General features: G+C 36.5%; 6 protein-coding genes across 11 annotated transcripts; 5 read left to right on the top strand and 1 right to left on the bottom strand.

Moving 5' to 3' along the window:
• Nucleotides 1–288: 288 nt before the first annotated feature.
• LOC127265156 (protein DA1-like) lies at nucleotides 289–3495 on the bottom strand. Of its 5 annotated transcripts, none has more exons than XM_051294845.1 (10): nucleotides 3276–3495; nucleotides 2748–2928; nucleotides 2513–2657; nucleotides 2260–2419; nucleotides 1852–1935; nucleotides 1654–1773; nucleotides 1373–1585; nucleotides 885–1066; nucleotides 748–806; nucleotides 289–672 (listed from the first exon to the last, which is right to left on the bottom strand). In XM_051294845.1, exons 2-10 carry the CDS (start codon nucleotides 2869–2871, stop codon nucleotides 374–376), a joined length of 1386 nt encoding a protein of 461 aa, XP_051150802.1. In that variant the 5' UTR covers nucleotides 2872–2928; nucleotides 3276–3495; the 3' UTR covers nucleotides 289–373. The 5 variants fall into 5 exon arrangements, with proteins under 5 accessions (XP_051150802.1, XP_051150800.1, XP_051150805.1 ...); XM_051294843.1 differs by having other exon boundaries at nucleotides 2748–2924; XM_051294848.1 differs by having other exon boundaries at nucleotides 900–1066; nucleotides 2748–2924.
• Nucleotides 3496–7003: 3508 nt separating this feature from the next.
• LOC127265155 (BEL1-like homeodomain protein 4) lies at nucleotides 7004–11103 on the top strand. 2 transcript variants are annotated; one of them, XM_051294842.1, is made up of 6 exons: nucleotides 7004–7235; nucleotides 7410–7871; nucleotides 8017–8754; nucleotides 9489–9874; nucleotides 9980–10040; nucleotides 10389–11103. In XM_051294842.1, exons 2-6 carry the CDS (start codon nucleotides 7518–7520, stop codon nucleotides 10830–10832), a joined length of 1983 nt encoding a protein of 660 aa, XP_051150799.1. In that variant the 5' UTR covers nucleotides 7004–7235; nucleotides 7410–7517; the 3' UTR covers nucleotides 10833–11103. The 2 variants fall into 2 exon arrangements, with proteins under 2 accessions (XP_051150799.1, XP_051150798.1); XM_051294841.1 differs by having other exon boundaries at nucleotides 7004–7277.
• Nucleotides 11104–12678: 1575 nt separating this feature from the next.
• On the top strand, nucleotides 12679–13526 carry LOC127265228 (pterocarpan synthase 1). The gene has a single exon (XM_051294944.1). It carries the CDS (start codon nucleotides 12760–12762, stop codon nucleotides 13303–13305), a length of 546 nt encoding a protein of 181 aa, XP_051150901.1. The 5' UTR covers nucleotides 12679–12759; the 3' UTR covers nucleotides 13306–13526.
• Nucleotides 13527–13733: 207 nt separating this feature from the next.
• LOC127265226 (exocyst complex component SEC3A-like) lies at nucleotides 13734–20776 on the top strand. Its single transcript, XM_051294942.1, has 25 exons — nucleotides 13734–13942; nucleotides 14730–14800; nucleotides 15148–15228; nucleotides 15331–15398; nucleotides 15476–15578; nucleotides 15764–15912; nucleotides 16672–16789; nucleotides 16964–17068; nucleotides 17226–17327; nucleotides 17465–17602; nucleotides 17704–17832; nucleotides 17926–18006; nucleotides 18105–18179; nucleotides 18314–18487; nucleotides 18586–18736; nucleotides 18809–18873; nucleotides 18968–19138; nucleotides 19214–19293; nucleotides 19410–19491; nucleotides 19609–19706; nucleotides 19816–19924; nucleotides 20022–20090; nucleotides 20167–20232; nucleotides 20315–20404; nucleotides 20485–20776. Exons 1-25 carry the CDS (start codon nucleotides 13765–13767, stop codon nucleotides 20593–20595), a joined length of 2664 nt encoding a protein of 887 aa, XP_051150899.1. The 5' UTR covers nucleotides 13734–13764; the 3' UTR covers nucleotides 20596–20776.
• A 74-nt stretch (nucleotides 20777–20850) lies between these two features.
• LOC127265227 (protein JINGUBANG-like) lies at nucleotides 20851–22296 on the top strand. The gene has a single exon (XM_051294943.1). It carries the CDS (start codon nucleotides 20859–20861, stop codon nucleotides 22146–22148), a length of 1290 nt encoding a protein of 429 aa, XP_051150900.1. The 5' UTR covers nucleotides 20851–20858; the 3' UTR covers nucleotides 22149–22296.
• A 2180-nt stretch (nucleotides 22297–24476) lies between these two features.
• On the top strand, nucleotides 24477–27393 carry LOC127265261 (thylakoidal processing peptidase 1, chloroplastic-like). The gene is made up of 6 exons (XM_051294990.1): nucleotides 24477–25587; nucleotides 26119–26187; nucleotides 26276–26344; nucleotides 26425–26511; nucleotides 26601–26668; nucleotides 26767–27393. Exons 1-6 carry the CDS (start codon nucleotides 24805–24807, stop codon nucleotides 26885–26887), a joined length of 1197 nt encoding a protein of 398 aa, XP_051150947.1. The 5' UTR covers nucleotides 24477–24804; the 3' UTR covers nucleotides 26888–27393.
• Nucleotides 27394–27667: the final 274 nt, after the last annotated feature.

The following is a 27667-nucleotide window of genomic DNA, read 5'->3' as shown; positions in this document are numbered from 1 at the left end:
TTATTTTTTTAATTTTTAAAATTATAAATTTAATTTTTATTTTTTAAAATTTTTATTTTAAATTATAAAAATAAAAAATTGTTTAAAGTAATAAAAAAAATTGAATATTTAAAAAATAATAGTGAAAAATAGAGTTATAATTAAACTGCAGCACTGCATATGAGTTAAAACTGAATAAATAAAACTGACGAGGTAGAAATGAACTATTATCATCATCAGTTCATCCTGGTCGAAATATTTTAAATATTCGAGAGTTTAAATTTAATACATTAATATTGCTTATATATATATATATAATTTTTATTTTGATGATTAATATAATGTAATTTTTCAATTTTTATAAAATATTTCCAAGTAGAGTAAAGTATCAGATTCAACTGGGAAAATGTCCAGTCTTGCGTAAGCTGTCCAAGGTTCTCCGCAACCCGAACCCGACCACGGCGCGACGCGCGGCTCTAAAGCCATTTCCATAAACATCAGATGAGTCTGTCGCCATCTGATGCATTAAAAACTTGCCGAGTTTCCTCTCAAACGGAGACATCGATCCCTGTTTTGATGTGGTCGTCGCGCCATCCCTTTTGGACAAAGATTCGACGATCCGCGAGTCCAACCACAAGCTGGCGACGACTTGACATATCCCTTCTTCGACATCTTGTCTCAGATTTTGGTACCCTTCGGACAAAGGAGAAATATTGGCATTAAGACATTAAGTAAATATGAAAAGCGTTCGGGAGTTATCGAAAGAACCGTTGAGTCGCAGCCAAGCGTGCATCATCTCATGGGCCAATATGATTCCAGTCAGTAATCTGGATGAATCCAACGATCAAGAATCGACAAAAAGTTACACAGGATTCAGACAAGATCGAAACAATGTCTGAAAGTACCTCGGAAGACCATACAAGATGAGGATTGCCGTCACTTCACAGCTGAATGTTGGTTTAAAAGCAGGACTTCTCGTGCGATTTCCAATTCCAAATCTTATCCTCGGACGCGGCAAAACCTGGTTGACTGTTCTTTCCTCAGCAAGACAAAGCCCGCGAGTCTCGGGCATGTCCTGATGATGCCCCTGGTAATAAACAACAAGAAGTTGCACATTCGACATCACTTATATTAATATAATACAAATACGGCACATACTCATATATAACACATGAAATACTCCTTTATAGCCTATAATATACTCCTATTATTCAAATTTATTTTCACTTTTCTTTTTCTGGTTGTCATTAAAATTTATTTATGTTTTCTTTTATATTAAAACAATACCATTTTTTTTTTAATCATAAAAGGAAAATGTTTTTATTACATGGTGGAGGAAGTACTTCGGTAGAGCACACAATTTTTAATATGAACATATAACACATGATCTTACGTGTGTCTCCCCGCCCATCGCTTCGATCAGCGCCGGTTTATCAACCAAGAGCAACGGTATTTGCTGCAACACTTTCATATTTAAGCCTTTGAAGAACTTCTGTATATCTCGATAAAGCGGCTGACAGGCGTTACTTTCCATAATTGCTGAGTCGAAACACTCCGAGCAGAGCTTCCGCCCATCACCAAGGACATTAAATCTCGTGTTCCATGACTTACAATGCAAAGATCAAATCATTAGAAAATTAAGTTTTTTCTTTAGCATTATTTACTCCGACTCACTTCCATTCGCTCACAACTGCAGCATCGAGGAGTTCCATCGTGCTCGTGTTTAGGACAGTATTTCTGCGACCAAAAAGGATGTGCCCTGTACTCAATCACGTCTACTGCATTGGCTGGAATCTGTCAGGAAAGAACAAACATCGGATTCTTCTAATTGAAACAACAAATTTTAGCTTGCAAATAAAGTCCAAATCATACAACATGTCTGCAGACATCGCATCTCAGATGATGAGTCTCCTCGTAGCAAGTTTTGTGATAAGGACAGCTTTCGTGCACCGAAAACTGCAGAACAAAGGAGTCAAAATAGATTAGATTGTGAAGCCCGTTTTCTCGTTTCTTTGGCTATGTAAAAGCAACTAATAAGATCAATCTTTCAGGTTGTGTTCTTCTGTGAATTTTACCATATATTTTTACCATTCACATTCTTTTTTCCTCAAAAAATATTAAATCAAACAATCACTTTTTTTTTTTTCAATATTATACTATAAATCAATTTTACATTCAAAATATTATATCAACGTTTGTTTATATCACATCAAACAACTATTCAAATTCAATTATTCAAAAATCCAAACCCACAAACAAACACATCCGAGCTATGTGTACCTCATAGTCAGAAATCGGTTGGCTACATCCGCGGCATCTAAAACATTCTGGGTGCCACAAAGCATCCATACAACTCACATACCTTCCATAGCCGACATCCATATTGCAACCGGCGCAAATCCTACCGGAGTATAAAGATGCATCACTGCCAAGACGGTTCCTATTACGGATGAAAATCAAAGCAATATTAGATATCAAACATTTTTTTTTGCACGCTATCTTGACACAGAAAGATCGACAAATACATATGTACCCGAAGCTGGTATCGTAGGGGAAAGAAATGGGCTGATAAAGGCTATCACTTGTATATCCGTAACCATAGGCAGTCCCACTCGAGGACTCGGTATCCCAACTCTCCCGAACACCCCAAGCAAGTTCATCATCTTGAAGTTTTGATTCTAAATATGATAAAGTGTCTGATTCTTGCATAGTTCCAATACTACATATGATTGATCATATATCAGCTGATGTCCATTAATTCGACTCACCAATTACTAAGCCTTCTCCTTTATGATCTTCAATCACTGGTGATAGATTCCCTGCAGTATCTGTTTCATAGCTGCAGCTATACCTTGAATTTGATCCTCCAAAAATTCGACTAAGCCAGCCCATTAAGTTGCACTATTTCCAGCTCAAAGTCGACGATAACCTTGCCCGAATTTAAACTGTCTAATAAATCAATTCAGGATGATGAACAAGGGCACACAAACAAACAGAGAGAATTTAAATTCAAATCTGGTACAATCTACACTACACTACAAATCCTTGATTCAGAGGGTTTGTAATAATCCCTTGTGTCTGAGTGAATTAATCCCCATGAAATTCAGTTATTAATCGTAAGACATATTATAAGCTGCAAACTACAATTCTAAGTAAAAATTAGGGCAAAGAACCCTAAACGCATCAAATATCAAAGCCCACAGAGCAATTGCAACTCGAAGAGAGCAAACATGAGAAATGTTGCAAGGTAACAAAACAGTCGAATTAAATGTTAAATTGTTCGGACTATATCGTACATTACATTGGAGTGGCAGATGATCTCGCAGAGATGGTGGTGGTAGTGAATGCTGCTTAGGATTTACGAAAGAACCCGAACTCGACGCAAAGCAAAATCGTTGAAGGAATCCCCCTCCTGGCGCCTTTAATCCAGAGAAGAATCACTGGATTGAATCGAGAACAAAACTTTATTGGGGATGTTTCTGGAAGATGGAGTTGAGTATGTGCACCATTTTTCCATTTCTGTCCTTTGTAAGGGCTTTGCATTTAAGTTTGTTGTTGGATTAAATAGGAAAAACAGAGTTTAATTGTCTTTTTACTCGTATTCTCCCACTTATTTTTATTGTTAATTTACAATAATTTTAAAAAAACATAATATTATATATTTAATTTTATAATTATATCAGGATTTTCTTTGTATGTTATACAAATATATCTATTTATAATAAATAAATAAATTTATTATTTTAATAAATAACAGTAATTAATATAAAATGTTCGCTACAAGAAGCAATTGTGTCAAAATATAAAAAAAAAAAAAACTATTTTAATTTAAATATTTTACTTTTTTAAATTAGCATTTTTTTTTTTTATTTCTATAAAAAATATTTTAAATTTCTTATTACTATCTTCGCCCTATAATGTGAGAAATTTCATTTTAGTTTATTCATATATTATGTCATTTTATTGGTTTAGAAAAAAATTATATATTTCCTTCGTCCCGGTACAAGGTTGTCGTTTGTGATGAAAAAGACAAAAATGCCCCTACTAGTATTGTGTAATATAAAAATAATGACATTTGTGTAATATAGTGTAAATTGAAAGAGTATTTATTATGTTAGGTAGGTAGTACAATTACTAAATTAAGAAATGATAATTTTATTTTGGGATGGACGAAAATAAAAAATGACAACCTTTCAATAGGACGGAGAAAGTATTTTAATTATATTTTAAATTTTATAATTTATATTTTTTTAAATTTGTACGAGACTAATTAGTTTAATTTATAATTATTTATATTATATTAAATTTAATTTTATTAATATATTTTTAATTTATCTACTAATTATATCCCCTTAAATTCATGTGTATGTACTCACCGTGCTATTAAATTTTCTTTGCCGAAAATTACATCATAAGTATAATATTTATCCAAAATTTTATATTTCCATCTCTTTTACAAAATACTTATTAAAATAGTATATATATATATATTAAAATTTAAATACATATTTTTTTAATTCAAATAAAAACTAAACAAATTAATAGCAAAATACTTTTTAAATTTTAATATAAAATATAAACGATAAAAATATCAAAATTATCTTATAATATATACATCTGCTAATCAATAATATTATTTTCTTCGTCCGGCTCTAAGGATTATATTTATTTTTTGCGTCATTGTACTTAACGTTGAAAATATCCTTATATTTGTTTTTTTACAAATATCATTATATTAGTATTATAAAATACTGATAAAAGTATTCTTTGTCATTTTTCTTTAATCATGTACTACGTTTTGATATATTAATACTCTCTCTGTCATAATACAATAATCTTATTTACTATTTTTGTTTTTGTCCGTTTCAAAATAATAGTTGTATTTCCATAAATAACTATATCACCATAAAACTACCCCTACTTTTTCATTTTTATTACACAATTGTCACTATTTTTTACACAAATACACTCACAAGGACAAAAAAGTTTTTTATCTATAATTTTTATCAACTACCAATATAATATCATATTTCTTAAATTTCGTGTCCAACCCAATTAAAACTATAATTTTGGAACAGAGAGAGTAATTAATATTTAAATATCAATAAACAAATAAGTAGTGACCTTAGAACCATATATATATAGTACTCCCTCCGTCCCAATACAATAGTCTTGTTCACCATTTTTGTCCGTCCCAAAACAATAGTCTCATTTCCATAAATATTCATATCACCATAAAATTATTCTTACTTTTTCATTATTATTACACAAATATCACTATTTTTTATACTAATACACTCACAAGGGCAAAAAAGCCATTTATTTATACTTTTTACCAACTATCAATATAATATCAATATTTCTTAAATCTCGTATCCAACTCAAATAAGATCATAGTTTTGGAACGAATGGAGTATTATTTATTAATTTACTGTAAAAGCCAAATAATTTGAATGGGAAGAAAAAGAATACTCATAAACGAAAAAAAGGAGGATAGGTTTCAAGAAGAAATATTGGTGGGGCAGGTGCAGCAATAATTGGAAAATAGTGGGGCCAAATGCAATAATATGCAGAGACTGAAATTAAACTAGAGAGGATAGGACAGTTGAGGTGCCTATGCCTATGCCTATGGCTATGAGAATCACAACTCAACTCAAGTGAAAAACAATACATAGGTCCCTATAGGAGTATTTAATTACTATGATTGAATTATAATTTTGTCACCATACTCATGTCCCTATATTAATGGCATTGCCAAAATTCAGAAATTATCATTCTTATATAAAATATTAAATTTATTTCAGCACCCGAACCAGCACGTCCTAAAAATGACGACCACACCCAATTATATCAAAACAACATTCCATCAGGGGTCCATTTAATGTTTATTTATTTAATTTCCTAGAAATTAATTAGTATATATATATATATATAAAATAAATAAATGAATAAATAATATGTAGCTGGTAGTCCCCCATTATGGGCCACTGGAAAATTGAATCATGAACAGGACATCCTTTAAAAACACAAACATATATATGTGAAATGTGGTCCCTTCATGATCCTGTTTTTGCTACCCAACTTGCTACTACCTCTTACAACCCATGTTTAAAATAAATAAATAAAAATATTTACTGTACATACATATATATATATATATATAAAATTTAGAAATTTGTACAAGAAAAGGGTAGCAAACTATGTTGATTCAGACAAAAACCAATATATGATGTTTGCATGCATGGATTAGTGAAACAGTGTCAGTGTGTAGTGATGGCTACAATAAAGGACACTTTATAAATAAATATATGTATATATATATGATATTATGGTGTTCAAGAAAAAATTAAAATTGTACTAATTGGGTGTAAATGTAAGAGTGTGTTTGTCAGTGCCAAACATATTTCCCAATAAGTGAAATCTAAATGACACTTGTATGAATCCCAGCTAACTCCAACTCTATGAAAGATTTTTAATTTATATGAATTGAATTGAATTGATTCCATCTTACTTAAAAGTTATAAAATTAATAATCTTTTGAGGCTCCTAAGGTCACAATTATTAAATTTTGATACACAAATGTCACTTGGCACAAACACACACATATATATATATATATCTTTACCAAACTTAGTACCACTTTGGAAGTGACAATAATTAGTGAAAGATTTTTATTATATAGTATTAATTTTTATATAATTGGCTCCATCCATCAAAACATGGTTATATATATAGATCATGTCATATAATTTGGCTCAACTTTCACTAGTTCCAACTTTCTTGTTTTAACTTATGCTAGTATATTATAAAAGCTTCAAAAGAATGAATGATAAGTTTGTGGCTGTATTTTTTTATATGCAAAAATTAATCTCTAAAGTAGGTTTTGTGGAAGTGAAGAGATGAATTGAAGAGGCATTGAGAGTGAGAGTGACCCTCTTACTTTTTTTTTCTTTCTTTTATTTTTTATTTTTATTTATTTTTTTATTTTTTTTGGGGGTTTCCTTTCTTTAATGATAATTTTTTTTTGGGCTCTTCATCCCCTTTCATTATCTCTTCTCTCACTGGCTTTCTCTCTCTCTCTCTCTCTCTCATGACTCTATTGTCTGCTGCTCTCCCTAAGATTCCTTTGAAGCACAGAGATCAACACATTTCTTCTATATATCTGCAACCAGGAGAGAGATGAGGTGTTGATTTCTCTATCACAATTCAGGGAAAGAAAAGGATTGTTCCAGGACCTTGTTAATTTTCTTGCACAGGTATCTGTACTTGTCTGGAAAAAACCCTGGAAGAAATCCCAGGTAGAAATGAAGGGATTATCGCTATTACTATTATTATATTATTGAAATTTGCAAGATCCATAATTTTCTTTTTGTGTGTATGGCCAAAGTGACAAAATTCGATTCCCATAATTTACTGTTTTTTTGGAACAGGAGAAGAAGAGAGATTGAACAGCAACCCTAGCTAGCTTTTGAGTTTCCTTTTACAACCTCAAAAAAAAAAAAGAAAAAAAAAGATTCTGGTTTCTGTACCAAAAATTCATGTCCCAAAGCTTCCAACAAGGCAGCATCTACAGCTTTACCAATGGTTATGAAAGATCTGCGGCGGCGGTGGCGGTGGCGAAGCAGCAAGGAGAGTGGATGATGATGAGAGATCAGCAGCAAGGATTGGGGCCTAATAATTTACCCCAAGAAACTGGCCATGAATTACCCCCCGGAGGGCAGCAGCAGGCGGCGTACGGCGGCGACGCCGGCGGGATGCTGACGGAAATTGTGAACTTGCGGTGGCGGAAGGCGGCGGCGGATGTGTTGGATGATCAGATCCAGGCAAGCTACAGATGGCCACAAAAACAGCACCTGCCAGGTGCAGTTAATGAGGCAGCTGCTGCAGATGAGGTGAGATCAGAAAAAAAAATAAAAAATAAAAAATTCCAAAGTAATTGCAATCGTATGTATGTAATCATGTTTTGTTTTTGATTTTCTTGAATTTGTGCAACAATGGTTGGTTTTGGAGTCATTAATTTGTTACTTATTTGTGCAGATTTCTGTTGACAACAATACCCCTCAAATTACATTAGCTCCATCTTCTTCTTCCTGCAACTCTTCTTACCTTGAAAGCTCCACAGACTTTCTTCAAGGGTTTCATTTAATCAGTTCTTTGCCTGAATCCAACATAGTATCTCCTCCTGAATTCACATGGTTTCCGGGCAGTACGGGCAGAGCCGAGGAGGGGCAAGGTCTGTCCTTGTCACTGTCTTCTTCTCTGATGAGAAACCTGGAAGCAAACAAATTGGACAAGATGAGCATTAGCCATGGCGAATTGTCCTTCCATGGCGCTGTGGCTTCGAGTAGCTTTGTCTATGGAATTAAGGATGTTGGGGGTAATCCTCCTCCTCCTCCTCCTCCTCATCCTCATCCTCATCCTCATCATTATCATCATCATCATCATCAGATGTTATTACATCCTCCTCCTCCTCATCACGACAATCAGGTTCATGTTGGGTATGTTGAATCTGCAAGAAGCATAAGCTACCTGCGGAATTCGAGGTACTTGAAGGCTGCACAGGAGATTCTTGAAGAATTCTGCTGCGTTGGAAGAGGACAATTGAAGAATAATCAGAAACTCAGGAATCAGGCTAGAAACCCTAATTCCTCAATTTCGGACAGGAATGGAGGAGCCGTTGGATCGTCTTCTTCCAAAGATCTCCATCCCTTATCTCCCGCTGAAAGATCTGATTACCAGAGACGAAAGATTAAACTACTCTCCATGCTTGAAGAGGTCCCTCTCTCTCTCTCTCTCTCTCTCTCCCCCCTTTTCCCCCCTCTCTCTCTATCACTATATGCATATATATATATATATATATTAATTTATGCAAGTTAAGGGCAGCTGTAGTACTGATGTTCTTTAGCAAGACAAGAGTGATACATGTCGAGCTAAGAAAGACATGCCTGCAGTATAGGTTGTAAGATTCTCTTCCATTCACTGATCCGATCGATAATAAAATTAAAAAGAAATGATCAGAAACAATAAATTAATTCTAGGAAAATTTGATTTTCAATCAGTCTCCAGTTGGGGACCATTTCCTTTTGCTTATTAGTTATAGTTAATCTCAAAGCTCACAGCTTTTAAAATTAAGGTATAGTGATGAATTATAGGAAGAAGACATCGCAGATTTTGATGATCAGCTCAGCTCAGACTTTTGTTAAAAGCACCAAAAAAAAGTCGTCTTGTATAATTAAGTATCAATGTTTTCCGTACTGCTTTGAAGCTTTAACAGATAATATATATATATATATATGTATATTGTAGGTATGAGATGATGATGATGATTTGCCTGATTCTGAAAATCTGAATTGAATTTGTTTTCTGCTCACATGCAATCAATGCTTCACCTTTATTTCGACATTCCTTCTGCCGGAAAAGCTCCAAACAATTTGCAGATTTTCAGGCGGCGCCATGTTCGTCTTCTCCAGATCAAATCTGAGTTCGAATTAATTAATTAATATTTGCAGGTGGATGCGAGGTATATGAGATACTGCGAGCAGATGGAGGCGATGGTGAAGTCGTTCGACGCGGTGGTGGGGCAGGGGGCGGCGGAGCCGTACACCGGATTGGCGAGGAAGGCGATGTCCCGCCATTTCCGGTGTATGAAGGATGCGGTCGCCGGCGAGCTGAGCGCGTGCTGCGACGCGCTGGGTGAAAAGGACGCCACCGGCGGGACCGGGCTGACGAAGGGGGAGACTCCCCGGCTGAAGACGGTGGAGCAGAAATTCCGGCAGCAGAAAGCCTTGCAGCATATGGGGATCCTGGACCCCGACTCCTGGCGCCCCCAGCGTGGCCTCCCTGAAAGATCTGTTAACATTTTGAGAGCCTGGCTCTTCGAGCATTTCCTCCATCCGTATATATATATATTCGCCCTCTCATATACACATATATATATATATTATTAATTAGGGTTTTATTTTTTGTTTAATATATTTGATTTTGGGGTTGATGATTTCAGGTATCCAAGTGAAGCAGACAAACATTTGCTGTCAAGGCAGACTGGACTATCCAAAAGTCAGGTATTCACTCATTATGTATGTATGTATGTATTTCAAAATCGATACTGTCGTATCTTTCGAAAGGGATCTCTCATTTCCTCCTTCGGTTTGCGTGAATTGTAGTATTATATATGTGTTTTAGGTTTTCTGTAATGAAGAAGCCATTAATGAGTAATTTTGACAGATTGCTGCTGTAATAATAATAATTTAAAAGAAAAAACATTCTCAACTTTTTCCTTGTCATCATCTACACGAGCCATTGAATTCATCAGAGGCCTGAAGCTGAAGAATCCAGTGATGCAGAAACATTTATTGTTCTTTATATTTTTTTATTATTATTTTGATTTATTTAATTTCACGCTGTCCCAGGTATGCAATTGGTTCATAAATGCTAGGGTTCGTCTATGGAAGCCAATGGTGGAAGAAATGTACCAGCAGGAGCTTCACGACGACGACGACGTACAGCGAGAATCTCCGGCACCGGAAAATGACGCCGGCGGCGGCGGAAGGAGACCGGAAAGTAATTCGAACAACGCATCATCATCCGCCGCGGCCGCCGTGCAACAAATTAATGATGATCAGGAGATCGGCGGCGAGCATGAGATGGCGCCGCCGTCCTCCGCCTACCATGAGATGATTATGGCGGCGGAGCACCGGTGTTACCTGGCGAATACAGAGGTGGGATTTGGAGGAACCAACGGCGGCGGCGGCGGCGGCGGAGAAGTGTCGCTGACGTTGGGACTCCGGCGTTCGGAGAATAATAATGTGCCGAGAATGGGACAGCTCTCCATTAGAGACTTCGAAGCCTATTAATTAATAATTAGAATTATGGGAAATATATTATTGATCATATTTAAAAGCTTGGGGAAATAAATCTTTAATTAATCAGGATCAAAGTCTGGTTTGCAGGGTATTAGGTTGGAAGTGGGGTTTATTCAGTACTTTCTGGTGACAGCTGCGGGTTCCCACGTCATAAAAAAAAAATAAAAAATACTAGTGTGTAAAATATATGGTGTGTATATATTATATACATATACAATCCGAGATTGATTTGAATTTTTCTTTAGATAGTATTTTGATGTAAGTCTTTTGTAAAAAAAATTGTATATATATATAGAGTGAATAATTTTAATACAATCAAAAATAATAAAATAAATTTTTTTTATATATTTATGGTAAAATTAATTTAAATACGGTTCAATATCATATGTTACTCTCGTATATACATGTTCGATTGGGGTAAATCAAGGCCTTGATGTGTTTTCTTTACGGTGTTTTTGTGGTAGCATAGTAAAATTATTCTAGTAAGGTTCTCGAGAATGTCTTAAGTCAATGAAAATGTATTCGACGAGGAATCATCTAACCTTGTACAAATGGTACTGATTTGTCAATTAAAATAAATAGACAATATGTAGTTTCAAGTAATACAGTATATGCAAGAAAGTTTTGAAAATTCCAAAAATCACTAGAAATTGACTCAATATCTTCTGAATCTGAATTTTTTAATTTATATTTTACTAAATAATAATAATATATATATATATATACATATAATAAAGTTTTTGAAATTTCAAAAGTAAAAATAAATTTTCGACCAAACTTAATATCACGAAAACTACATCCAACAATTAAAAAATTAATATTGTCTTGAGTCAAAATATATAATACAATGAACACTATTATTATTATTTTATTTTTATTTTTATTTTTATGTTTTTTTGGCTATTGCATATGCTCTTACTAATCAAGTGTGTTTGTTTGGGGGTTTAGATTTTGAATTGTGATTTGAATAGTAAAATTTTTGAATTGGAATAATTGTATGATGTGATATAAACAGGTGTTGATGTGATATTTTGAATGTAAAATTGATTTTTAGTATAATATAAAAAATGAAAAATAGATGTTTTATCTGATGATTTTGGAGAAAAAAAAAATTGAATGAATAGTAGAAATTTGGGGAAATCCCCAAAATAACACACCCTTAAATGTATTTCTTCAGCGTCAGTTTGGCCAAATTTAATGTGTATTTACTGTGCAGATACTCATGTAAAATAATTATTTGATAATTATAATAATTAATATTTAATAAAATATATACCATATATGTTATATTATAGAGACTAATTTTTTTTATAATATAAATAATTAAAAATATAAAAATAGAGATATAATATAAATTTATACTCAAATAATATTATTATTAATTTTGAAAATTTAAATTTAATATATTTATATTATTATATTTATTACCCATCAAATCAATTCACAATAAATTTTTAAAAAAAAAAAAAAAAAAACACACTCCAATTCAAAGCCAAAGCTACACAAAAATTCAAACATATCCTAAAATTCAAACTCAAAATTAAAATTCCCCCAAGCACAAACACTCCCTAAATTAATTCTACTACACTAATGCCAACGCAACTGTTCTTACAAAATATTGCTGATACTATTGTACTCACATTCATTCTTATTGTCATCAAAGATTCATTTCGAATTTTTTTTCAAAAAAAAAAAAGTCTTTTCTTGCATCAAGAAGAAACTGTTGTCGTTACTCTTACAGTGGGATTAGGTGCAGCCCATAACCTTCTTGGATTAGGTCACCAGACGAACAAACACACTCACAAATGCCTCTATTAAACCCACATTCAGTCCCAATCCCAATATCGAAACAAAAATTAAACACAATAATAAAATCTCTCCCAAACCCTAATCATCAAATTTTTATAAGATACAATCGATGTTGTCGAGGATCATATACTGCACAGCAGTGGTTCTTGCCACAGCAGTCGTCATCCTCCTCGCCCTCTTCTCTCCCCAACCCTACACAACCAACCCCACAGGCCCTCTCCTCGCCCTCTCTTTCTACATCCAACAACCCCACTTCACCCCCCGCCCCACGGCGGCGGCGCCGCCGCCGCCGGACGCCGCGTTGATCTTCCACCGGACGCTGACGGAAGGGCCGGAGAACACGTCGCGTGTTGTCGGGAATGCCCAGGGTTTTATCATCCCTGTCGAAAGTTTTGCCCATTCTGCTTTCAACATTGTCTATTTGACTTTTCAGACAGAGGAATTTTCCGGCAGCGTCAGCGTCGAGGCCAAGAATTATTTGGCCCACAAAGAGGATGATGAGATCAAGAAGATGGACGTTGTCGGGGGCACAGGGGCTTTTGCATTTGCTCGAGGACATGCTTTTTTTGCAAAGGAGGATAATTTGGCTGCCAGTTATGTAATAAAATTGCACCTCAAATTCCCTGTCGACAGATCCTATGTTATTCCAGGATAGGAGAGTTCATTCTTGTTCTTGGGCACTACAAATAGCTTATGTAGAGATCGAATTATGTTCCGGGTCAAAGAATTAATGAGAAATTAATTAATTTTGGATAGGGGTTTTGATTTTTTTGACAATTCTTGGAGGTTATTGGATATGGGTATGACTATATCTGAGTGTAAGAGGAAGTGAGATGAAAAAAAGTAATTCCTGGAAACTCCATGGACCTGAACGCCAGATGGATCCCTTCGTTTACAGCGTACCTTTTTAAACGGTTAGTTTTTCTTTACAGTGGTGATGGTACAGCTGGCACCGCTTTCTACGACGTCGTTTTGGGTCTGCTGTTATGTTTTTGTTGAGGCCGTTTCTGTAGACTTGGGGAGGAAAACAACAGTCTTAAGTCATTTCCTTTCTTTGCTCTTCCATACGTCTGCCGGAGATTAATCTTCCGGTTAACTAACTGCTCGGAGGGGAATGGCGAAATCGAGCGCCGACGACGAGGAACTGCGGCGGGCTTGCCAGGCGGCGATCGAGGAGACAGCGCATCAGATCGTGATGTCAATTAGGGTGGCCAAGAGCCGCGGGATCTGGGGTAAATCTTCCAAATTGGGGCGCGGCCATATGGCGAAGCCTCGTGTTCTCGCCGTTTCAAGTAAGATGGTCTAGGGCTTTGGCAGATAGATGTGTGTTTTCTGTAGAGGCGTGTGGAGATTGTTATAGTCATGATTTGATCAGTTAGTTCCAGTTGTGCATTGTGGTGTTGGTGTTGATTAGCGTAAAGTTGGCTGCTTAGTTAATTGGTCGAGGAGGTTATCGGAATCGGTTGTGATTGTGGGAATTTTGAGCTATAACTTTTTGCGTGGATTATAATTGCTAGTTGAAGCGATCGTCACTCTTTCGAAAGCGCAACTTTGATGTCAAGGAAGTGCTTATCAAAAGTTTAGCTAGTTTTCTTGTTTTTGATTATGATACAATGGTGAATCGAACTAATTTATTGAGCTTGCAACACCTTATAAGTAATTTTCTAGTCACAATAACAAATACTCAACGATTTTTACATTCTTTAGTCATTTGATTCTCAAATTTCCAGGTTTGTAGAGTTCCATTTGAACTTCTATATTTAGTCTTATCAAGTGCAGTTGAGTCAAGGTTAAGCTCAAGTGATTTTTACTGAGTCAAGTTTTAGCTTAACTTAAAATACTATATCAAGTTTTGGGCTTGATTAGTGTCTCAAGCGTGTGGTTTTGTGCTAAAACCTAAAATGTGTTCCTATCAAAGCTGGAGTATATGCTAGGGGATATCCCGATGTATTTAGTAGTGAATGAAGTAAACATATGTATATATATATATATATATCAACTTATAAATGATTAGCGTTTGTAAATCCATGTTCCATGTACTGATGAATGTGGGGTGTTTCTTCACATGTTTGTTTGCAGCAAAAACAAAAGGTCAACAGAGTAAAGCTGTTCTTCGTGTGTTAAAATATTCCACTGGAGGTGTTCTTGAAGTGAGTATCAGGATGCCATGTTAAAAGTTATTTTTTATTCATAATCATTGTACGTTTTATATCAATGGTTGCACCGACCATGATATTTTACTGGAGTATGTGTACATCTGTAGGCAAATGATGTCTAGATTTTTTAAACAATAACAAGAACATCATGGTCCATGTAGAATCAAGAATATCTCGACATCCTATTAAAATATGTGGTAGAGAATAATAGTTGAAAGTATAGTATAGTATAGTATAATGTTATCTATGCCTCTTTTACTGACCTGAAGTGATAGTTTGTTAAAGTGGTTCTTTCTTAAGCATTTATGACTGAGTCATTTGATATTTTCCCACCTCTTTAGCCGGCAAAACTTTACAAGCTGAAGCACCTCACAAAAGTTGAAGTTGTAACGAATGATCCGACTGGATGCACTTTTATGCTGGTAATTATCTTTTCCTTCTTGATCTATTCGAAAATATATTTCAGTCATGTTGCGTTTCAAAGATGTGCTTCAAGTTGGTTAATGTTTATCATTGTCATGAAGGGGTTTGACAACCTTAGAAGCCAGAGTGTTGCCCCACCTCAGTGGACTATGCGCAATGTTGATGACAGGTATGTTATCGTTTATGTGATTCCAGCCATATTTGATTATATCCCTTTTATATTCTGATGGTTTTCTTATGGTTTAGGAATCGTTTTCTGCATTGCATCTTAAACATCTGCAAGGATGTGTTGGATCGCCTTCCTAAAGTTATTGGTATAGATGTTGTTGAGATGGCTATTTGGGCTAAGGTTCATATTATATTCCCTTTGTTTCTTCATTTTTGTGAACTTGTGGTAAATAAAACCCTTTTAAAATGCACATTAAGTTGAACAAAATTCTTGCTTAATGAAAATTATTCACTTGATTAAATACAATCTTGGATGATGTTGTTGACTGATATTTGGAATTTGAACTCTGTTTATATCTTTTACAGGAACATACACCTGAGGTTCCCAAACAGCAAGGAATTCTTCAAGTTGGGTATGATCGATCTGTGGCTGTAGAACGCGACATGAAAGTTACAGTTGAGAGAGAGCTGGTGTCTCAAGCAGAGGAAGAGGATATGGAGGCTCTTTTGGGCACGTATGTACTTCCTTTATCATAGAATTAAAGAATACCTTGTTGAATGGACTTGGTGGCAACTAGTCAAATGAACAATACAATGCATTTCCTATTCACTTTTATGATGCCAAAACAAAAACATTGTTGTAAATAGTATTAGAAAATTAGTGTCTTGATAAAAATAGATATAGCAGTGAAATCAATGCAAGCAGGGTGAAATGCCTATAAGAAAATGTACTAGGAGATAAAAAGAACAGTGCATAATCACCATGGTTATAACCAGTAGTAATCTACCTGAAATCAGAGAGTGCCAGTAACAGAATCTTCTGGGTCAGGGGCTATGGAGGTGCAACTCCTGGCTCCTGTTACTTAATACAAGAAGGTTGGTCTGGTTGGCTTGATGCTGTCGACATAGTTACCTGCCTGATAACCTTGTCTTCCTGTTGTCTCTAAGTATGTTATAGTTGAATGAATAATGTGTTAGTTTTGTCCTTCATTTTCTACCCCATTAATCCTCAATCGTGAAGTCTTTCATGCAAAATGCTTTGATTCCAGAATGGTGCATTTGATATCTACTGATTGGCACGTTTTTACTCTATTTCATTTAATGTTCTTATCCATAATAGCTATGTTGGTCGCTGTCTTACCTACCTTCATGGATTTTTGTTGGATTCAGAGACAATGCTACTTTGTTCCAATTTTTGGACTTTCTGAACTATCGGGATCTTTTTTATTTCCTTCTCTCTGTACCTATTCTTAGTGAGAATCCTTAACGTGCAGTTATGTCATGGGCATCGGTGAAGCAGAGGCATTTTCTGAACGGTTGAAGCGGGAGCTTCAAGCACTGGAAGCAGCAAATGTTCATTCCATTTTGGAAAATGAACCTCTAATAAATGAGGTAATGTGACTCAAGAATTTTATCACTGCTGTGTAAGGTATTGCTGCTTTGTTCTACTTTGTTTCGGTCTCTCAACGAGGTGCTGCAAAGCTTCTAATTGGTTCTCTTTTGTTTCCTGGCAAGACAATTGGTTCTTTATATTTATATTAAACAAGTATGTATTTTGTTCTGCAGATATTACAGGGGCTTGAAGTAGCCACTGACTATGTTGATGAGATGGATGAATGGTTGGGAATTTTCAATCTAAAACTTCGGCACATGAGAGAGGACATAGAATCGGTATACATACTTCAATACATTGGGTATCATTTGTGAAAAACTGTTTGTTTGCAATAGGATACTAAACCCCATCAGGAATCAAGCTTTCTGCATCATATTAAGGGACATTAGACAATTTGATCTTTTTATATTTTTTCCCCCTCTTTTGGCTATGCAGATTGAAATCCGCAATAACAAGCTGGAAATGCAGTCAGTGAACAATGAAACATTGATTGAGGAACTCGAAAAGCTTCTTGAAAGATTACGAATTCCATCTGAGGTCTTTCATCATAACCATGTCCTTTTTTAAGTTTTGAGAAATGACATTTTCTGCAGCAGTATTAGTCTCTCTTAGAAGTCTTTCTTCTCATTCTTATTACTAATATTTTGGATTGTTTTGATTTATGTCAAATTCAGTATGCAGCCTGTCTTACTGGGGGTTCATTTGATGAGGCTCGCATGCTTCAGAACATAGAAGCATGCGAGTGGCTGACAAATGCTTTACGAAATCTTGAGGTTCCCAAGTTGGACCAATGCTATGCAAGCATGAAATCTGTATGTAGCATATTTGGCTTACTTATTCTTTTGTCAATATTAATTCATATTAAATTCCTTACATGTATATTTTCTCTTGCTATGATGGATGAAACTCACAGGTTAAAGAGAAGAAGGCGGAACTTGAAAAGTTGAGAAACACTTTTGTCAGACGAGCATCTGAGTTTCTAAGGAACTACTTTGCTAGTTTGGTTGATTTCATGATAAGTGATAAGAGCTATTTCTCACAGGTATTGCCCTGGAGTAGTAGTTCATTGATAAGCAATTATTACTGTTGACGTAAGGTAACTGATAATTTTTTTGCTCATATTCGGTCTTTAAAGCGTGGACAACTGAAGAGACCAGATCATGCTGACTTGCGGTACAAGTGCAGGACCTATGCTCGACTTCTGCAACACTTGAAGGTACAGTGAAGAATATATGTATGTGCGGATTGATGAAACGCTTATTCTTTCGCATCAGATTTCTCATAGAATCAACACTTCATTGGTTTTACATTCAGAGTCTAGATCCAAACTGCTTGGGCCCTTTAAGAAAAGCTTACTGCAGCTCTCTGAATTTACTTCTACGTCGGGAGGTCAGGAATAAATGCTATAATTTTTCGGCGATACTAATTGATTCTATTTTTGATGACAAAATATAAGTACAAACTTTTTGCTTTTAATTTATATGGTTCCTGATCCTAAATTTTGTTTATATGTCCCAATACAGGCTCGTGAGTTTGCCAACGAACTTCGTGCTAGCACTAAAGCTTCAAGGAATCCAACCGTATGGCTTGATGGTTCAATGGGCTCTAGTCAAAGTGCAAGCAGTGCAGATACTTCTACTGTTTCCGAGGCTTATGCAAAAATGCTTACCATTTTTATCCCGCTCCTTGTTGATGAGGTAAAAATTGCTTTTGAAACTCATTCCCTCTCTGTGTTTGCATCTTTCTCTATCCCATATAGATAACGAGTTTTAGATCTTTAACTGAAAAACTGCAGAGCTCTTTCTTTGCACATTTCATGTGCTTTGAAGTTCCGGCTCTTGTTCCACCAGGAGGAGCCACTGCCAAAGGCGGCAAAGCCATACCCAATGATGATAATGACGACGATGATTTAGGCATCTTGGATATTGATGACAACGAGAAACCTGGTAGCAGTTTATAGTTCTTGAATTTTGCTTTAGCTCACTGTTTTTAACTGTCCTTATTTCGGATTATTGTAGGTAAAAAGTCTGCAGATCTGCAGGCACTTAATGAATCACTTCGTGATCTACTTGATGGAATACAGGTATGATCTATTTTTATTCGGTAATATCTCCATGACCTATGGATCCTGTTCCCTGACTCTAATAGACAGTCTTCTCTTACTATTGAGTTTTTAGGAGGATTTCTATGCTGTAGTGGATTGGGCCTACAAGATCGATCCTTTGCGTTGTATATCTATGCATGGGATTACTGAGCGATATATTTCTGGTCAAAAAGCTGACGCTGCAGGATTTGTTCGTATATTGCTCGATGACCTTGAAAACAGGATTTCTACGCAGTTCAATCGAGTAGGTTAAAATCCAATAGTAAGTTTAAACGGATTTTGACTCGGCGTATCTTCACATGAGGTGTTTGTATTGCAGTTTGTAGATGAAGCTTGCCACCAAATTGAAAAGAATGAACGTAATGTTCGACAGGTGGGAGTCTTGTCTTATATTCCCAGGTAAAGTACTCATCTATTATATTCCATAGGATTCCTCAATTATCCATTCCGCTAATGAATTTATTATTACTGTTTTGTGTATATAAATGAATTTATTGGGTTTAGCTTTTGCTTAGATTTGCCACACTTGCAACCCGAATGGAGCAGTATATTCAGGGGCAATCGAGGGATCTGGTCGATCAGGCTTACACGAAGTTTGTTAGTGCTCCTCCACTTAAAAACTCATTTTCATAATGGTTTGTTGTTTATTTCGTCATTGCTATTTCTTATATGTACTTACATATATATATATATATATTGAATATAATTTGGCAGGTTACTGTAATGTTTGCGACGCTGGACAAAATTGCACAGGCCGACTCAAAATATGCGGACATTCTACTTTTAGAAAACTATGCAGCCTTTCAGAACAGGTGCCACTCCAGCTATTAATTATATTGTTTCCCATTATATGCCTAGCATTTTTTGATGCCTTCTACGGCTACCGATTCATTCTCTTCATCAAACTTTTGGAACATGCAGTCTGTACGACCTGGCCAATGTGGTGCCGACTCTGGCAAAGTTCTATCACCAAGCAAGTGAATCATATGAACAAGCTTGCACACGGTTTATAAGCACAATTATATATCATGTAAGTCAAATGTCTTTGGCATCTCATATGATAATCACATGATTACTTCTTTGGTGAATGATGTGCAAATTGATCTTGTTTGTTGTCCTATGGACAGCAATTCGAACGGCTCTTCCAATTTGCTCGCAGAATTGAGGATTTAATGTACACGATTACCCCAGAAGAGGTGAGTTATGAAACAAATCTGCAGCTGGTCTAAACTTTAAGAGAACTATTTGAGACTAACTTGAGAAGTGCCACAGATCCCATTTCAGCTAGGATTGTCGAAAATGGATCTCCGGAAGGTCATAAAATCAAGTCTATCTGGGGTATGCACGCACGACTTGAGATTCTTCGGCGTCTTGTCTGATCAATAATAGAAATAATAATGCTCTCTGCGTTGTTATTTAGGTGGACAAGTCTATCAGCGCAATGTATAAGAGACTGCAGAAGAACTTGAACTCGGAGGAACTATTGCCGTCCCTATGGGACAAGTGCAAGGTATTTGTTTTCGATGTGTGCATGCCTTAATTTAGCGACCCAATCATGATGTAGTGAAATCGATTGTTATACGCTTGCAGAAGGAGTTCCTGGACAAGTACGAGAGCTTCGCCCAACTGGTCGCGAAGATATACCCGACGGAAAACATCCCGCCGGTGTCGGAAATGAAGGATTTGTTGGCTTCTTTCTAGAGGAGGAACGAGTGAGCTTAGATTCTGTCGATATGTTTGTCTTGTTGTTACCATTCATTTATTTACACATTATTACATCGTCTGCTATCTTATATCTACGGCTTTGTATGTATTGTTCTATAGATAGTTCCTACAAAATCTCCCTCCCAATCATAATATAATAAATAGATAAATAAATAAATAGTTCCTATTAGTTCTCTCTTTTTCTTGTATGCTTTTGCATTCGTTTGGTTCGTACGGACAGGAGGATTGATTCGACGACAATGTCCAAAGCCGACGGCAAGGACAAGGACAGGTTCTCCGTCTCCGGTGGCGGCACCGACGACGGCCGGAGCAGCACGAGCTCGGCCTACGACCCCAATCGCCTGAGCGGGGAAGGCTCCCCGATGATGATGTCCCCGTGGAACCAGACGACGACGACGCCCTTCACCACCTCGACGTTCTCCGACACCCCGAGCCTCGTCGGATCCCTCGTCCGGGAAGAAGGCCACATCTACTCACTCGCCGCCACAGGCGGCCTCCTCTACACCGGCTCCGACAGCAAGAACATCCGCGTCTGGAAGAACATGCAGGAATTTGCGGCATTCAAGTCCAACAGCGGCCTCGTGAAGGCCATCGTCATCTCCGACGACACCATTTTTACCGGCCACCAGGACGGGAAGATCCGCGTCTGGAAGGGCGGCGGTGGCGGTGGGAGCCATAAACGGGTGGGGACAATGCCGACGTTTTTTGCTGTGTTTAAGGCGTCGATCAAGCCGAGGAATTACATCCGGGCGGCGGTGGCGGCGCGGCGGGGGAAGGCGGCATGGATCAGGCATGGCGACGCAGTGTCGTGCCTGAGCATGAACAAGGAGAAGGGGCTGCTCTACTCGGCGTCGTGGGACAGGACGTTTAAGGTGTGGCGGGCCGAGGACTTCAAGTGCATGGAGTCTGTCAGGGCGCACGACGACGCCGTCAACTCCGTGGTGGCGGCGGCGAACGGCGTGGTGTTCACCGGCTCGGCGGACGGGACGGTGAAGGTGTGGAAGAGGGAGGAGGTCGGGAAGCTGATCCGCCACGCGCCGGCGCAGACGCTGCTGAGCCAGGAGTGCGCGGTGACGGCGCTTGCGGTGAACGCGCCGGGGACGGTGGTGTACTGCGGCGCGTCGGACGGGGCGGTGAATTTCTGGGAGGTGGAGAAGCACCTGATGGCGCACGGCGGCGTGCTGAAGGGGCACAAGCTGGCGGTGCTCTGCCTGGCGGCGGCGGGGAGTTTGGTGTTCAGCGGGTCGGCGGATATGACGATCTGCGTGTGGCGGAAGGAGGCGGCGGCGGTGCACACGTGTCTGTCGGTGCTGACGGGGCACACGGGGCCGGTGAAGTGCCTGGCGGTGGAGGCGGACGGGGAAGATGATCGGAGATGGGTGGTGTACAGTGGGAGCTTGGATAAATCGGTGAAGGTCTGGAGCGTGCCGGAAATGTCGCCGGACTTACATCAGCTGTCGCTTATGCGAATTAGGGATGGTCATGGCGACGAGAGATGGGATTCTATTCCATCTCAAAAATATTTTTGATTTGTTTAAAGAAATTATATTAGCTTTCGTACTCAAATCAATAGGTGTGGAGAGGTCTTTCGATTTTGTAAGTAAAGAGAGTTCTCACATTTTTTAGGTGGAAGATGTTCAACAATTAGTTGCCCTAACATCGGTTTTTCTTGATAAAGTCTTTGGAATTTTGTCCCGACAACGAACAAACACCCTATCTGATCGAAAATTGATTTGGAAAGCTCAAATTTGAATAAAAACACACAAAGAAGCAAGAAATTCATGCATAAAATGAATAAGAATTAAACAAAAATAATTTGTACGATATTAAAATAATAAGAAAACAATACAAAAATATAAGATAAAAATAAAAAATAAACAAGGTTCAAACCCTCAGTAGCTTCCAAATTTACTTGAATTTAATTTGTACAGTATTAAGTTCGTTTGAGACTTTATCCAAAGTGCACTTGACTCGACTCAGAGAAATAAATTTCCATGTTATCAAATAATAGCAATAATAATAATTGAAAATAAAAATTCAAATTTAAAGAAAATAACAATAGTTATCATCATTACAGAACAAGTCTCATAGCCGAAGCGGTTACTCAACCTACTGAAACTATGCTTTTAAATAAAGTATACATATTTTTATTTTAAAACGTCTAATTACAAATAAAAATTTCATTAAATATATATATATTTTTACAAATATTTTTACTTTATATCACATTATTATTTTTACATTAAAAACAAAAATAAAAATATCATTATATTACTTTTTATTTAAAAAAAAAAGGAAACAAAAGAAAAAACTAAAATTAAATAAATTTTGCCTACTATTTAAATTTCTTTTGTTATCTATATTTCGATTTAATACTTAATAGTCGTAATTAAGCTGATATTAAATTTAAAATTAAGCAGCATAACTAGGAATTGAAAATAAGTGATTGTATCATAGTTCACTAGTTTAGCTTACTTGTCAGATGCTGATTGGACCCGTGACAAGTTCAAGTGCTGTCATAAAATTGCCGCAGTTCAAGTGCTGTCATAATTAAGCTGATATTATGACAGTTTGTTCACTCAGCGTTGATATAAAAAATAATATTTTATATGTTAAAATTATAGTTTTATTATTTGAGTTGGATACAAAATTTAGAAAATATTGATATTATATTTTAATAGTTGGTAAAATATATGAGTAGAAAATTTTATTTTTTTTATATTAGTGTAAAAAATAGTGATATTTGTATAAACTATTATTTTAAAAAAAAAAAAAATAGTAAAAAAAATTATTATATTAAGACGAATACAATATTAAATTATTAGTTTTTTACAAATAAATAATATATATTTATATTTTTTAATAATATTTATAAAAAATTAATATTGGATAACAGATTAGTTTTACAAAAAGTCAACATCAAATGAGGGTAAACGCAGTTTTTAAAAGTCAAAGAAATGTGAATTATTTTAGTTGGGCAGTTTATGATGGAATCACTGAGACAGATTCGATGAATCGGGCAACAAAAATGGCATTCTTCGTTGACTGTCAACTGTTCTGTTGCCCTTCTAACTTCTAAATCCATTCATTTTTTCATTTTTTTAATATTTACGTTTAATTATGGCGTAAGCCCTTACGTCACCATCAATGTAATGCCTTTATTTGCTGGCTGCTGCATACGGAAAGTAAGACTGTGTTTGGTACAAATAAATTTGATCTTTGAAATGAAAATGATTTTATTGCTCTTCATACAAGAATTGAATATTGATTAATATGTCTATTTTAATTTTAATTTTTTTTGTATTACATAATTTTTTATATTTTTAAATAATATTATTTCAATTTTATAAAATATTACAATTAATTTTTTATTCAAATATATATTTATTTTATTATTTTTTAAAAAATTACACTAAAATTTAATTTTTAAAAATATATCTAATTTACTATTTTTAAAAAAAAATTATCAAAAATATTTATTTATATTTGAATTGAATTCTAATTTTTTATTTTTATTTTTTTAAAATTCTATTATCTATGCCAAACACAAAATATTCATAAATATTTTTCATTAAAAAAAATAATACAGTAAAAAATAAGCAGGCGAGTTGGCGTCATTGTCGTGGGGATATTTTAGTCATTTCACAATGTGAAAGCAATTTTGGTAAGATAATGAGGAAGGCGTGAGGAAGAAGCCTCTCTAGTCTCTCTCACCCCACTATTGCAGTCAAACAATACGAAAGGTCTATACTACCCCTATAGTTTTGGAAACTTAACCTTAGGTGGGAGGGCATTTATGGTATTAAAATATTAGACCTGGTCCAATTCTTTTCTATTAAACTCCAAATCCTATCTGCTCCTTTGAACTTTTGCCTTTTCCATTGATTCCGCCGTACTGTGATCTTCCTCGCCCTTTCGTCGGGGAAGTTCCGCCGATCGCCGCCGCAACCGCCGCAGCCGCCGGAGTTTTTCTTTTTTCTTTTCCGTTTTCTTTAACTGTAGCCTTCGCCGCCGCGGCTGTTGTAAACCACCCTTCCGATTCCTCCATTTTTGTTCGGGTTTTGTACTGATTTCGATTTCCATGGCGCTGTTATTTTCTTTGTAGAGCTCTCGCTCATCTCACGGTTCATCACAGACTTCGAAATTTTCATTTACTTCTTCGTCTGTCTATTACAAATTTTCCGAATGGCGATTCGATTTACCGTCTCCTACACGGCCTCCATCGCGTCAAGCTTCGCCGCTTCGACGGCCGCTCCTGGAAGATGCGCTGCCTCCAGGCTCTTCCACGAGTGCGCCGCTCGATCACGGATTTTCCAGCACTCTGCAACGCAGGGCCTCGATTCAGGCAACTCCGACTTCCGCCGCCCTGGATCCACTCCCGATCGAGTCAATCATCGATCGTCTGTGCATTCGGTTCTGACCGGAGAGTTTCTTTGTGGCAGTACACAATCGATCCCGCCTTTGGCTGCAGAATTGATTTCTTGCTTGAAGCAGTCAATGGGGGCTTCTTCGGATACAGGTTTTCTGCGGATTTCGCCGTTTAAGGCGGGTTCAATTCTGTCCTCTTTATCCGGTTCTAATCTGTCCCCTTGCAACGAGGTGGGGATTAGAGAGGTGGATAGAGGAGGAACACTTGATAATACCAAGCGCAACAATTTAGTCGTTGCAACAGTCCAGAGTGTTAGCTCTAACGATAATGGTAGTGAATGTTCGGAAGCTCTAGCGATGGCCAAGAATGTCGGCTCAGTCAGCAGGAAGGTTTTGGCGCAGAGCAGTGGTGTTAGTAACCGCAGTGGCTGGGTGTTAAAATTGATGAATTATTGCTTAAGTTCTCAGGATGTTAAGGCAGCATTCACTGCTTTCAGCGTTAGCATTCTGTTTAAGTCGACTTTGGCTGAGCCCAGGTCGATTCCCTCAACATCAATGTACCCGACTCTTGACGTGGGCGACAGGATTCTAGCTGAGAAGGTACTTTGTGCTTGAATGAAAAATATAATTATATTAATTAAGTTCTGTTAGAAGTATTTAATTTGTTGATTCGATGTTTAAAGTAGGTCTTGAACTGGAATCCTTCACGAATAATTATACGTTTTTGAAACAGGAAAGGCTGTGCTTGTGTTTGTTTATCTGACGTATTGTGGTTTCTTTCGTATTTCCAGAATAGGGTTTGGATTAAAGTCTTGACGTTGATCAAGATGCTTGTTCCCAGAAAAGAAAAAGAATTTGTATATATATATATGTATATATATCAGTTTTTGAACATTTTCTCTACTGTAGAAAAGGAGCAACTGCTCTTCATTTGTGCTTTGTTGTTGTTAAATCCCTTAGATCTTGTGGCTTGTTATTATCTGCAATATTAGATGTTAATAGATGGAAGTTATTTCATCAAAAGTGAGTAGTGAGATCAATAATCTTACATCATTTTGAAGATCTTTAAAATGATGCTGGTAATTGATGTGTAACACGCTGAAGGTTTTGAGTCTTAAAATTCCTTTGCAGGTTTCGTATATTTTTCGAAATCCAGAAGTGAAAGACATTGTGATTTTTAAAGCACCTTTAATTCTTCAGGTATCTTTTGGCCTTTGTATGGCATCATAATGGTTGTTTAATGAAATTCATGTTTTGTATTAATAATTTGTTCTTACTTGCTTTGCAGGAAAATGGTTTCAGTTCATCTGATGTGTTTATCAAAAGGGTTGTAGCAGTAGGGGGCGATTCTGTGGAAGTAAGAAATTTAGTTAATGAGTTTGCTTGTGTTAAACATTACATGAAATTGATCTGTTAATCGGGAAATATTGTGCGCAGGTTCATGATGGGAAATTGATTGTCAACGGTATAGCTAAAGACGAGGATTACATTTTGGAGCCACTTGATTACGAAATGGATCATATGGTATTGCTTTATACTTGTTTTTCCTTTACAGTACGTCGAATCTTGTCGATAGAGTTATAAATTGAATCAATATTTCTTCTGCTCCATAGGATGTTCCCGAAGGCCATGTTTTCGTCTTGGGGGATAACCGTAACAACAGTTTCGACTCACATAACTGGTAACTAGTTCTAATTCCACTCCCATCTTTTCATTGATTTGATTTCATAATTGCTCTGTTCTTAACATTTGGTGCATTTAATGTTGTGATCTTTGCAGGGGTTCATTGCCGATCGACAACATCATTGGTAGATCCGTATTTCGATACTGGCCTCCTTCGAAAGTATCCGACACTCTTCACATCCCGTCAAATCCTATGGGCGCCATTGCACTTTCATGACGGCCCCGATTGAATTGAGAGATTTCACACCCGATTCATTCATCAGGACACGATTCAACAACTTACTTTTGAGCATATTCAAAATTTTATCTAAGATGGATCCGGGGATCCCCTCCCCCCTCGCCAAGGCTGCTTCCAACGGCGGCGAACTTTAGTAGATCGACTGCTTCTGCTTCTGTATCTTCTGTGTATCTGCCTTTTTAATTATCTGCAACTTTCAGTCGGGGAAACTCATGAACACAAGCGGGCATGCCTGCTGCCCCGCCAGGCGCAAAATCCTCCTGTCAAGAGAGCCAACATCGTCGTCGTCAGAGGTATGAAATGGGATGAGAGTGAAGTAGAGATTGATGATGGTAGTTTGGTGATAGGGCTATGAAATGAAATGAAATGAAATGGCTATTAATTTGTTGGTAGCTGTGTTGGCTTCTCTATGAATTTGCTGCCTGTGTGTAAACATATTATTCATTCATAAGTAAGCAGGAGGATTTCTTCCTCGTTTGTCCTAATCTCGAGCTCTACTGTCTCTATCCTCTCTTACATTGTTACAAAATGGTGGTTGGCATTGAATTTGACTATGGCTTTTCTTTCATTTTATTTTTATTGATGCAAAATGTTATTTTAATTATTTAGATATATTTATCTTAATAATACCATTTCTTTTATAAATGCTAACTCAAATATTCAAGCAGATTCCAAAGAATCCATCTTTTCTTTTTGTGAGATTGATTCTGAATTCTCATTACTTATGGATAAGTATTAAAACAAATGGTATATATAATT

This window comes from Andrographis paniculata, unplaced genomic scaffold (assembly GCF_009805555.1).
Source record: "Andrographis paniculata isolate CXL003 unplaced genomic scaffold, ASM980555v1 Contig72END, whole genome shotgun sequence".
Lineage (NCBI taxonomy): Eukaryota > Viridiplantae > Streptophyta > Magnoliopsida > Lamiales > Acanthaceae > Andrographis > Andrographis paniculata.
Note: the sequence above shows the minus strand (reverse complement) of the source record. Positions and strands in the feature narration are given on the sequence as shown.

Excerpts from the sequence above, each read along its gene's own strand:
- LOC127265261 (XM_051294990.1), top strand. The coding sequence starts at position 24,805 with ATGGCGATTCGATTTACCGTCTCCTACACGGCCTCCATCGCGTCAAGC. Across the intron at positions 25,588-26,118 it reads ACAGGATTCTAGCTGAGAAG|GTTTCGTATATTTTTCGAAA; the intron begins GTACTTTGTGCT and ends ATTCCTTTGCAG. Across the intron at positions 26,512-26,600 it reads ATTACGAAATGGATCATATG|GATGTTCCCGAAGGCCATGT; the intron begins GTATTGCTTTAT and ends TCTGCTCCATAG.
- LOC127265227 (XM_051294943.1), top strand. The coding sequence starts at position 20,859 with ATGTCCAAAGCCGACGGCAAGGACAAGGACAGGTTCTCCGTCTCCGGT.
- LOC127265156 (XM_051294845.1), bottom strand. The coding sequence starts at position 2,871 with ATGGGCTGGCTTAGTCGAATTTTTGGAGGATCAAATTCAAGGTATAGC. Across the intron at positions 2,420-2,512 it reads CCCTACGATACCAGCTTCGG|GAACCGTCTTGGCAGTGATG; the intron begins GTACATATGTAT and ends CATCCGTAATAG. Across the intron at positions 1,774-1,851 it reads GCGATGTCTGCAGACATGTT|ATTCCAGCCAATGCAGTAGA; the intron begins GTATGATTTGGA and ends CTTTCCTGACAG.
- LOC127265155 (XM_051294842.1), top strand. The coding sequence starts at position 7,518 with ATGTCCCAAAGCTTCCAACAAGGCAGCATCTACAGCTTTACCAATGGT. Across the intron at positions 7,872-8,016 it reads AGGCAGCTGCTGCAGATGAG|ATTTCTGTTGACAACAATAC; the intron begins GTGAGATCAGAA and ends TTATTTGTGCAG. Across the intron at positions 10,041-10,388 it reads CTGGACTATCCAAAAGTCAG|GTATGCAATTGGTTCATAAA; the intron begins GTATTCACTCAT and ends ACGCTGTCCCAG.
- LOC127265226 (XM_051294942.1), top strand. The coding sequence starts at position 13,765 with ATGGCGAAATCGAGCGCCGACGACGAGGAACTGCGGCGGGCTTGCCAG. Across the intron at positions 16,790-16,963 it reads ATGAACCTCTAATAAATGAG|ATATTACAGGGGCTTGAAGT; the intron begins GTAATGTGACTC and ends TTTGTTCTGCAG. Across the intron at positions 20,091-20,166 it reads ACACGATTACCCCAGAAGAG|ATCCCATTTCAGCTAGGATT; the intron begins GTGAGTTATGAA and ends GAAGTGCCACAG.
- LOC127265228 (XM_051294944.1), top strand. The coding sequence starts at position 12,760 with ATGTTGTCGAGGATCATATACTGCACAGCAGTGGTTCTTGCCACAGCA.